The sequence below is a fragment of the Girardinichthys multiradiatus genome, chromosome 4 (genome assembly GCF_021462225.1).
Source record: "Girardinichthys multiradiatus isolate DD_20200921_A chromosome 4, DD_fGirMul_XY1, whole genome shotgun sequence".
NCBI lineage: Eukaryota > Metazoa > Chordata > Actinopteri > Cyprinodontiformes > Goodeidae > Girardinichthys > Girardinichthys multiradiatus.
This window is the reverse complement of record NC_061797.1, coordinates 50,626,152-50,638,364: the sequence shown is the minus strand read 5'-3', so window position 1 is coordinate 50,638,364 and position 12,213 is coordinate 50,626,152. Positions and strand designations below refer to the sequence as shown.

At 38.2% G+C, this 12,213-nt stretch overlaps 1 protein-coding gene across 5 annotated transcripts in view; it reads right to left on the bottom strand.

Annotated features, from left to right (window-relative positions):
* LOC124866497 (serine/threonine-protein kinase BRSK2-like) overlaps positions 1-12,213 on the bottom strand; it is a 156,035-nt gene that overhangs the window by 66,117 nt on the left and 77,705 nt on the right. For all 5 annotated transcript variants that reach the window (XM_047362295.1, XM_047362296.1, XM_047362297.1 and 2 more), the window contains exon 2: positions 1,411-1,505. In XM_047362295.1, coding sequence (XP_047218251.1) covers positions 1,411-1,505 — 95 coding nt within the window. The remainder of the gene's footprint in view (positions 1-1,410; positions 1,506-12,213) is intronic.

Genomic DNA, 12,213 nt, shown 5'->3' with positions numbered 1-12,213 from the left:
CGTGTTGCGTTTAGCATTACTTTGCAGCAAAGCTAAAATTTGCAGAAAAGATTTTTGTTGGTGTTGAGTTATCCACTTTCAGGTACATATTTTGTCTTGCTTTTAATATTTTGTGCTGTTTTGGTACAACATTGTCACTCCTCTTCATATTTTCCACTGTTTTTCACATTAAAAGCACAAACTTCATTGTATTTTGTTGGGATTTGAGAAGGGGACCAACACAAAAAACGACAAGGCAACATTTTTAAGAAATAAAAATCTAAAACTGTGGTGGTCATTTCTATTTACTCTGATACCCCCAAATAAAATCCCGTGCGACCACTTAGCTTCAGAGGTCACCTTGTAATTAAGCCTCAGTTAAAACCCAGCAGCTGTAAGCACAGTAAAAGCTGCCTCTACAAAGTGTTGGCTCAAGAGGCTGAACAAAACTTCAAGAAAATATTTGTTCAGATTTTTAGCAGTAACAAATTTTAAACCTTGCATTTTTTCTCCAGGTTACAATTTGGTACGACTCGTTACATGAAACCCCCATAAAATACATTAAACTTTGTGGTTGTAGCATCTTGTTTTAGCACTTTCTTCTGAGTTCAGTAAAAATCTGATAAAGGTCAGCAAATGTGTACTACCTCAACTCAGAAACCTGCTAAATGTTGGTCATTTTTTAATAGAATAAAGAAAAGTAACATTTATTTATGTGTGATAGCAGGAAATCAGAATCACACAGACAGGTTGGTCTTTAAGAAAAACCAGTAATCGCCGGTCCAATGCATCTCCAGTTTGGATCATAGATGCAACGTTTCTCTGAGAAATGAGCAAACAAGGAAAAAGAAGAAAGTGTTCAACCCCAGTCGCAGACAGCAGGAAATGAAGAGGTGTCCAGCAAACGTGAGTCAGTGAGCCACATGGTACACGTGACTCACTTGGCCTTCGATTTAGCTGCATCCACCTGTTTGTTCAGGGTGTAGGAGGGATGACAATAATAACAGGAGCGATAAAGAGCAGGCGTCTGTCCACTTTGTGAGCCCAAACACCTGCTCTGAATGAGACTGTAGCCCGTTCAATACCTGTGGGTGACACGGTGACAGCTTTAAAGTGCACCTGCATCACTTTCTGCTCTATTTCTGGCTACTGTGGGAATAACTGGACGTTCAACATAAAGTAAACCTGAAGCTCGGAAACTCTCAGAAACAATTCCTGCTAAAAAAAAAAACAGCTACTGCATGATTTTATCTAACAACTCTTCCAGAAGTCAAAATATATTGCTCAGAAAGATCTTCAGAGAAATTCAGAAGTTTTTTAGTTAATCCTTAAAATATGAACAGCATAAAGCATCAGAGGTCATCAACAAAACAGAGATCAACATCAGTCTGAAAATCATTTTCCTCAAAGCTTAGATGTAAAAAGTCTTACCTTCATAAGAACAGACTCGCTGAGCTTTTCTCTGTTGACGATCTTTATGGCGACCTTCTGACCTGTGACACATTGGACGCCCAGCTTCACAAGACCTGAAACAAATACATAAAACAACATTTTACAATGAACCTGATTCAATCAGACTACACTCCCAAAATTCACAGAATTGGTAAAAAAACAGGTAAACTTCCAGTCAGAGGCTATGATTGGATGGTAGAATCAAGATGTACTCTGGACCTGAAATATGAGAGTGGAATAGCAGTAAAAAACCAACAAGCAGGTGTACAGCCAGCCGACCAACAAACCATCTAACCAACCATGAACCCACCATCCAACCAAACACTTTTTTTCTGTCTGGAACAATCAAAAGGATTTATCCGAGAAGACCAGTTTGCACCAGTCCAGATGCTTCAAGCAGACCTTTATTCAGGCCTCGATGGTTTTCTTGAAGGTTTCCTACTGTTCAAACATTTTTTTATACCTGCCTGCTGCTGATGTTGCACTGCTCTGGTAGCAACACAATTTTGTGGAGTTGCATTTAGAAGGAGGCTATCTTCACCGACACCTAATGATCCTTCTCTGTCACCACAAAAAATCAAAAGCTGCAAACTTCGCATAACACATCAACACCTCTGGCTATGGCTGTAGATCTTCAGCCTAATGATTAAAATAAAGTCTGCATACCTGAAAACAAAACGTAAAGACACAGAGTGGATCGTCTTTTAAACAGAACCATACAACACAAATATAAGACAAGTGCGTACATGAAAACGCTTGGATGTTACTATTTATGATCAGAAAATATGAGCTGCACCAGGCAGATAACAATGTAATGGATCTGCGTCCTCTAACTCCCAGATCTCCTTTTTGTTGCGCACCTCTGAGAGCTCACCTGACATAACTGTTGTAGCGCAACACAAATGTCAACAAGCAATATCTTTATCTTAACGCAGCCACAATGGCTTCATCCATCTCTATCAAAGCTCTGACACCAGGGACTGTCTCTCACTTTGTACTGAAGGTCTGCAGGTGGCAGAGGAAATGCCACTGCGCATATGCACCCCTTCATTACCTCACACCGCATGTATATTTCACAGGAGATCAGTTTGAAAGGTGCGTTCCCTGCAGGCGCTTCGCTGGGAAATGAGCAAAGCTGAAAACAATGGGGGCGCCATGACCAGTACGACAGCCTGGGGGCTCTTTTATGTCGCCAGTTAGATCTGAAATGGCATCTAGAATGATGTTGGTCAGGTCCAGGTCAGAAGACTGAGCAGCGGTTCATCTGCGTACCATCAGTCATGACAAAGAGCGCTCTAAAGGTTGCCTATATGGACTCATTCCTCCCAGACAACATGGAGGAGTATTTAAGGAGAAGTGCAGGAGCATAGAGCCAGACACCAGGAAGCCAGGCGAGTCAAAGGTTCGCCTCCAGAATTATACTGTTCTTTGAATTCCACAGTTTCTAAGGTCATTGGTCTTGTTTTCTGAATAATTTGGTAAAGATCAATATGTTCCATTCAGGGTCGAACATCTGAGGTTTGGGACTGTAAACTCGCTGTTAAAATATTTAGGAGCATGATGAGATGGACGGTTAATTAAAAAAAGTACTTCCATTGATAAAAAGTAATTAACAAGCTTACACATGATTGAGTTACAGCAATGGCCCAAATAGCAAAGATTTTATGTCACGATATTTTCACAGAAAAAGTATGATTTTATCATGATTTGTCAACATTAAATTTCTTCAAGAAAAAACGTAACGGAGGCGAGAGCAGACACACAAACAGATTTTCCTGCTACTGCTCCTGTGCTTCACTGATGACCTACCTCTGTGGGGGGCCTATGGCTGCTGCGGACTGAAGCCGGGTCCACCTATTGGTGCTGAGTGTTGGAGGCCTTTTACTCTTCTCACCACTAACAACTGTACACCTTCAGGTACACCTCACATACACCAACTCAACACAAACACATTTATTTCTACACATACGCTTGTCAGGATTCTGATTATTAATACATCATTTTATTTTTTTAATTATCATTAAAAATCATAATTCAGAAAAATTATTTCTTAACCAAAAATCATTGCTCACAAATAAAAATCAGAGATATCCACTGGTGTTGTGATTATGGGCTCAGAAGCACTTAATAATTACAATTAGTTAATTCTAATTAATAATTGATAATTATTAACCAAAACCACGCTAAATGTCACTGTTTAATCAGCTGCTTCACTGAACAGTGGGGGAACTTTGACCTTATTTTGACATAGATCACTCTTGCACAAAATAAACACAAATGCTTCTTTTTATATATGTGAACATTTATTGAAACCATATAGCCCTGATATAATTATTTCTGTGGTCCAAAAATCTTAACCTGACTAAATATGCATCATTCTACAAAAGGGAGTAAAATCACTATCTAAAAATTATAATAAAAAATATATGTGCATTGAGTGTCTATGAAGATCAAACCAGCAGTTTTATGGACAAAACGTGGAATTTGTGTTAAATGGAAAGAGAAGCAGAACCACTTTCAGGCAGTCTTTTTGGTGCACTGATGCGTCTTGATGGCGCCTATCAGCTGGTAGAACGGCGGGACCGCGCCACTTAGCCACTAACAGCTGATTGCCTCAAATCTCGGACAAAAGTCATAAAACTCTGAGGCGGAAACTCAGTAATAAAACTCCAGCAATAAAACTGGGACAAAGGAGTAGTCAGGCCATGAGGCCCAGACCACAGCTGCTTCTTCACTGGTTTGAGGATGGGTCAGTCCTGAAGAAAAACCGGGGGGGATCAACTCCAAAACGGTAAACTTCTCATCTGCCCAAAACAGGGAAAATATGAGGAACTGTTGCAGTCGACTGAATCAACAAGGAGGAAAACGTATCTCCTAGGCAACAAACCTCTGTGGGTTTCCACCTGCGCCGGCATGGTCTTCGATCGGTTATGAATCTTCTGACCTTGTATCAGATAGAATTCCAGCTTTCACGCTCTTTCGGGAACGGCTGTGTGGAGGAAAAGTTAAACTTGCCTGTGAGTTTCTGTCGCTCCAGATATGCGCCTCTGTTGCGTCGTCCCGTGAGACACGCTGGAAATGCCAACAAAAGTTTGGTTTTACGCAGGTTTTATAACTCTGGTGACGTCAGAGCTGCGACTGTCGAACTGTGCAGCCTAGTTGGTCTATCAGACCAAAATGGATGACCCCAACATGCTTTATCATTATTATGATTATTATTTTATAGAAGTAGTAGTTCAGAATGTCTCCTGTATTGCATTACAACTGTCAGGGATAAATTATAGTGTTTCTATCTTAATACACAACAAACACAGGTATGCCAGTTATAAACAGACTCTCAGATCCAGTGGAGGTAAAATAGGCTGGTAACAAGTTATACAGATCAATCAGGCCATTCTGAAGTCCCATACATCCAGATAAATGTTTAATTACCTAGAATCAGCAGCTAACCACTGTTGAAGAAGAGGATATTTCCAGTGGTTACCTTCTGCATGCAGTAAGCATAAAAGCAAACTTCATAAAGCCTTCACTGACCAGTTAAAAAGTCCAACGTCCAGTTACATTTAATTGTTCATCCCTGTTTATTGTTGAAATTTCTACGCTGTACCTTCACTGTCTTCTGCTCCAGTCTGAGGCGGCGCATCTGTGACTCAAAGTTTTCAATACTGCTGTAATTGAATATAGTTTTAATTCTAACTTCATTTACAAATTTTAATAATAAGTAAACATTAATACTAAATTTTACCCGGCTAATCATTAAGATCTGTAACCATTTTAGCACTGCAACATAAGTCAATCCTTTAAGCTGAAAGTAAAAATGAAACTCGTGTCCGAGCAACAGCATAGAACTAATCCTAGGTTTCTCTTTAGTACAGTTGCTAAACTTACACAGAGTCATAGCTCTGTTGAGCCATCCATTCCCTTAGCTCTTAGCAGTCATGACTTTATGGGATTCTTCTTAAATAAAATTGATTCTATTAAAAATAAAATCTTTGACATACTCCTGAAGATGATTACTTCATCCTCAGCAAGTGAGACAACATTGGAAATAACTGTAGAACCTGATCCGTGTTTGGACTGTTCTGATCCAGTGGAGCTTCCTGAGTTATCAGAAATATTAGCTTCATCTAAACCTTCAACTTGTATGTTAGACCCAATCCCAACCAAATTATTTAAGGAAGTGTTCCCTCTGATTACCAGCCCCATTTTAGATATGATTAATCTATCTTTAGTAAATGGATCAGAACCACAGGCTTTTAAGTTAGCTGTAATTAAACCTTTACTTAAGAAACTTTCGCTTGATCGAGATGATTTAATAAATTACAGACCTATATCCAATCTTCCATTCTTATCTAAAATTCTTGAGAAAATAGTTGCTAATCAAATGTGTGAACATTTATACAGCAATGACCTGTTTGAAGAGTTTCAGTCAGGTTTCAGAGCTCATCATAGCACTGAAACAGCTCTGCTGAAAGTCACTAATGATATTCTTACGGCCTCAGATAATGGACTTGTGTCTGTTCTGGTTCTGTTAGATCTCAGTGCTGCATTTGATCCAGTCGACCATAATATTCTCTTAAAAAGGCTGGAATATGCTGTAGGGATCAGGGGAACAGCGCTAGGCTGATTTAAATCTTATCTGTCTGACAGATTCCAGTTTGTTCATGTAAATGATAAATCATCTTTAAACTCCAGGGTTAATTGTGGAGTACCACAGGGTTCAGTACTTGGGCCAATTCTCTTTACTCTATATATATGCTTCCAATAGGTCAAATTATCAGGCAGCATAGGATAAATGTTCACTGTTACGCTGATGATACTCAGCTTTACTTATCCATAAATCCTGATGAACCCAACCAGTTAGATAGACTACAAGCATGTCTTGAAGATATAAAAACTTGGATGACTTTAAATGTTTTGCTTCTAGATTCAGACAAGATAGAAGTTGTCGTCTTTGGACCGGAGTCTTTAAAAAAGAAACTGCTTAGTCAATCACTTAACCTGGATGGCATTAAATTGACCTCTGATAATAAAGTAAAAAACCTTGGTGTTAACTTTGACTAGGACGTGTCATTTAAATCCCATATTAAACAGGTTTCTAGGATTTCCTTCTTTCACCTCCAGAACATTGCCAAAATTAGAAATATCCTGTCCAGGAGTGACGCTGAAAAACTAGTCCATGCATTTGTTACTTCAAGGCTGGACTATTGTAATTCTTTACTATCAGGATGTCCACAAAATGCAGTTAAAAGCCTTCAGCTGATTCAAAATGCTGCAGCAAGAGTTCTGATGAAAATTAAAAAGATAGATCATATTTCTCCAATTTTAGCTTCCCTTCATTGGTTCCCTGTTAAATCCAGAATAGAATTTAAAATTCTCCTCCTCACATATAAAGCCCTTAATGATCTAGCTCCATCATACATCAGAGATCTGATTGTTCCATATGTTCTTAACAGAGCACTTCATTCTCAGACTGCAGGTTTACTGGTGGTTCTTAGAGTCTCTAGAAGTAGAATGGGAGGCAGATCCTTTAGTTATCAGGCTCCTCTCCTGTGGAACCAGCTCCCAGTTTTAGTCCGTGAGGCAGACACCCTGTCTACTTTTAAGGCTAGGCTTAAAACTTTCCTTTTTGATAAAGCTTATAGTTAGAGTGGCTTAGTTTATCCTGAGCTATCTCTGTAGTTATGCTGCTATAGGCTTAGGCTGCTGGTGGACATAACAACCACTTTCACCCTATTCGCTACATTCTCATACTACTCACTAATTCTGCATTATTTGCTGTTATTTCAACTTTTAACTTTATGTTCTCTCTTTTCTCTTCCTAGAAGCTACACATGGCCTGACTCTGTGTCTACCTGTGACACCTTTCTGGAGGGAGGCATCGTCCAAGCTTCTGCTGGCAACAACTTAATGCTCACCTTCTACCGATGATCCACATAGCCCTGTGTTTTAGTGTTTAACCCTTTCTCTCTCCTAGACATGGCGATTCACTGAGCTTTTACTGTAACTAACTCTATGTGCTCTCTTTCAGACTCTAACCTTGAAAATCTGTTCTTTCTTTCTAGGTGAAACGACTAAAGGAGCTACATCCATTAACATTTACTTTTCCTTCCCATAGAAAGTACTCCTGGATCAGTGCTTCTTTGTTCTCTTTGTGTCTCTGCTCTGTTCTCTCAAACCCCCAGTCGGACGTGGCAGATGGCCGCTCACACTGAGCCTGGTTCTGGTTCTGCTGGAGGTTTCTTCCTGTTAAAAGGGAGTTTTTCCTCTCCACTGTCGCTACATGCATGCTCAGTATGAGGGATTGCTGCAAAGTTAACGCCAGTGACTGTCCACTGTCTCTACATGCTCATCCAGGAGGAGTGAATGCTGCAAGTCACTGACTGGATGCAATCTGCTGGGTTTCCTTAGATAGAAAAACTTTTTATCCAATTTGAATAAATAACTGAATCTGACTGAACTGTTCAATTGTTAGGATTAATTGGAATGTATGAACCTGACTGTTGTGAAGAACCTTGAGACGACATGTGTTATGAAGTGGCGCTATATAAATAAACTGAACTGAATTGAACTGCAATGCATAGAATCTCCCATGTAGATGAATCCACGATCTATAGATCTGCTTGATTGTGGAAAATCATTATCAGAACTATTTTGATTATTTAACATGATCACTATCAAAGTTTGGAAAGACTATGCAAGTATAATATTTTCTTCATTAAGACCCATTCATACAAAGGGAAATGAGAACAGGGATCATATAGATTATCCAATCAAACAGCAGACAATCACAAGCTCTGTCCCTTTTAATGCCACCTTCTAGCACCTGTTCCGTGTTTCTGGTCAATCACATTGTTTTCCGATCAATTAGAGCCCAAACTAAAACAGAAAGAAAAATTTGCTTAACTGAACGGTAATTTAATTCATGCTTTAAGAGACATTTATACACACAGGATTTAGTGTGGAAATGTTTCCACACAGAGAGACAAAGGAAGGCATTTAGGTTGAAGGAGTTGCTGCAACATAGGCCCACAGAGAGCTGTTTGCATGACTTATCTCCACTAATAACACATTTACGATCTCATGCTTATCTGCAGAGTTCTTCCTTCTCCCATGATTAATCCCCTGACACGTTAATGTGTGGTTTTGTCTCAGAAGACAAGCAATACAGCTTTGATCTCATGCAGAATTAGAACCATAAAAATCAGTTTGGATTTGACATTTTTCATTGTACCTTCCAGTTATTGCAAACACACAGCTCCAAACCGGGCCCCATAGTAATAATCCCTGACATTTTCACATCATGAAACATCTACTTAGCTTCTCCATGCCTTGTTATTCAGCTCTGACATTTACTGTTGGGAACAACTTTTTAGTTGTCAGGTCTTGTTTGGTGATTAATGCACCTGACAGACGAAGAACAAAGGATTTAAAGGATGAAAAGTGCCTGGAAAAACAGCTGGCAGTTGCAGATGTGGAGTCAAAATGTCAATTAAGCAACAGTATAATATAAGCAATGCATAATTTGTAAATAAACAACAAACAACCCAAGATGATGAACCTAAAGATGTTTTACCGTGATGCACAGAACCATGTTTTCAGAAAAAAAACAGCAGTTCAGCACCTCATACCAACTACAGAGCACAGTGGTGGAGGGCTGGTGATTTGGGCTTGCTATGCAGCCACAGAAATCCCTTCCTTTATAGTCATTTTGTCAACCTTGAACTCATCAATATACCAGCGTAGCGTCAAATATGATGCACGTCATCCATTTTAAAGACCAACAGAAACATGTTTAACGATATTTAAATACTTCGAACCAAAGTTTTGTTTCAGTTGATTTGAATAGTGACTCACTGGCTCATAATGTCACATTTTAGGAAAACAGCAATAATATTAGATGAGTAAATAAGTATGATTAGGAAAACTAATAAGATTAGAAGCATAAATTGATTCAGAGGCATTCACAGCTCAATATTAAATATCAGAGCCTCTGTGGAGTTTAATACAGGCAAATAAAATTAATGCATGACTGCAGCTGTTACACTGGGTTTCCATTGATTTTTTCTCCCTTAAATCAGATCAAACCACTAATCAGATCAATACCTCTTCGACCTTTGAACTCTGCCGACTGAACTCGTTTCTCATCAATTCCCAGGTGCTGCTCTGAGCCCAAAGATAAAATAAAATACTTTTAAAGTGTCCATTTATCACCTTTAATGAATAGACTTGATTAAAAGTTGGCCAGATCCACTGTGGACATAATACAGCATATTGTACCCCACATCCCACAGCATTCTGCTTCTGAGAGCAAAGCTTTGAGAGGCCTGTATGATGATTCAAAAATTATTTAAATTAATGTTAAATCAATTAAAACCCTCTGAAGCCAAGTTAAGAACTCTAATTGAATGCCCGTGGATGGACTCATCCTCATTACAGCCATGGTTGGTACAATATGTGCCAGCAAATTCTGGAAAAAATACAAACAAAATCTTTAGCAGGGTTCATATATATAAGATATTATTGCTTTGTCAGTAATTCACACAGCATGTAGAACAAAATGTCCTTTAAATCATATGATGCTTTTATTTTTAATGTAGTTTACAAACAAAATGACACATTTTGATAAAAAACTGTGATAATTTGGGCTTTAAAAATCTGACAAAGATCAGATATGGGGTTCACCAAGGCTGTGTTTTCGGTCCACTTTTTTCAGTCTATATCTACGTGCTCCGACTGGCTGATATTATAAAGTATTATGATAACTCTCACGGTGCCTATGCTGATGATGCACAACATTACAGCTCTGAGTTGCTACATGACATCAGTCCCCAACAATAACCGATGAATCCGTATCATATCAGTGAGTGGATGGATCAGAACTTCCTCCAGTTATTGCGGAAGAGACAGTAAAATGTTAACAAGGTTAGAGAACAGAAGGGATGTAAAAGTAAAATGATGAGGAAAGCAAATGGGAAAATAATTCAGGGTGTGGAAAAAGATAAATAGAAATGAAAGACAATCACATCTACTCCTAATTATATTTATATAGATTTTCTTTATATTTGGGAAAACATAAAAATGCATAAATAAAAAAGGTATAAAAGTAAACATAAACAAGATGAATAAATGAACTATATGACAACACAAAAACATTCTTTAGAATAAATTGTAGAAACAACCATTGTTTATTTTTCTAAAAGCTTTGATTTCCCTTTAATATTTACACATTCTGTTACATTTCATAGTTAGATTACATGGTTTATAGAAATGGTTCAGTAAATTGTAGAAAGGTTGTGTAAGATTAAGGGGTAAAAACAATCAGGGAGATTGCAGTTATTTAACTATTTCAATATTTCTCAATTCATTCTTAATTTTGGCCATTCTGGTTCCCCGTACAGTTCAGCAATCAATGAGACTCGAGGGGCTAAACACTGCAGAGCACGCTATAAACTAAGGTGTAAATACTAACTGAGACATCTTAAAAACTATGTTAGAATTTATCAAGAAAATCTGGGGAAAGCCATCATTCCTATCAGGTTCGGTTATTATAAGGAAGCCTTTGAAGGAGTCACCAAATAAATCTGTGACAAATTCAACAAAAATGGTGCTGTCAGAGTCCTGAACAACACCAGCAAAATGGATCATTAACAGAACAGAGTTTAAATCCCTGCACTGGTTTCCTGTTTGGGAAAGAAGAGATTTTAATCTGCTGATATTGGTCATTAAAGCACAGACTGGTCCCTACATAACTTGTCAGGTTTGAGCCATCTGATACATTTGACCATTTCTTTACTCTTTAATTGTTTAAAACTTGTGTTATCTAGAATTATTTTCATGTCTTTAATTTATTTCTTTTAACCTTTAGATACATTGATGTATAATGCGATAGAGTAAATATGTTGAAGGACTGAATTTATGGGCCGGTTCCCTGAGCTGATTGAATGGATTTATCCATCCTGCTGGAAGGAACAAATGAGGCTGCATTAGTGCGAAAAGATGGCCTGTAAATTAGAGCAATAACTCTTTATTTAAGTGAAATAAATGGTGGAAATGTTGCTACAATAGGACCTAAACAAGCAGAAGAGTCTTTTACACAGAATCCTCCATCAGATGTCTGAACTCAGATGTCCTCCTAATGAATTTCTTTAAAATAAACCACTCGTACTTTTCTATCTTTCCTTAATAAATACCAATATTTTTACCAAATACAATAATAACCTGGAACTGTCTGCATTGTTTTATAACTAATGCTGAACAGGAATGTATATAATTTATTGTATTTGTAATTATTGACTTTTCCTGTGAATGAGTGCCATAGATTCATTAGTTTTTTTGTTTTTGTTTTTACCTTTTTTGCTTATTTTAGATGTAAAGTCTTTAAAAAATAATATCTTAGAAGTTTACTTGATCTTTCTTTCTTCTGAGTAGAAAGGCTGAACCAAACCAGCCGGCAGACGGAAGCTCAGTGGTTGAAGGAAAGCATAAACTTGTAACGTTGACTGTTTTCTCCTCGACTAAAAATGATTGAATCTCAGAGGAAAACATGATCACACTTTAACAACAAGCTCCGGACTACCAGAAGGAGGCGCCACCCTCCACCTATAATGTCAGAAGTATAAATATTCCAACACTTCCAGTCTCCTGAGATCAGCGTTAGCAGTTTGTTTGCTGACCTTCAGCAGCAACACACATTCACCCACAGATCCATGCATACATCATGCAGAGGTGAGAACCGCAGCGTGATGTGTCACAATGTTTGCCTCAGGTGTGTGAGACGGC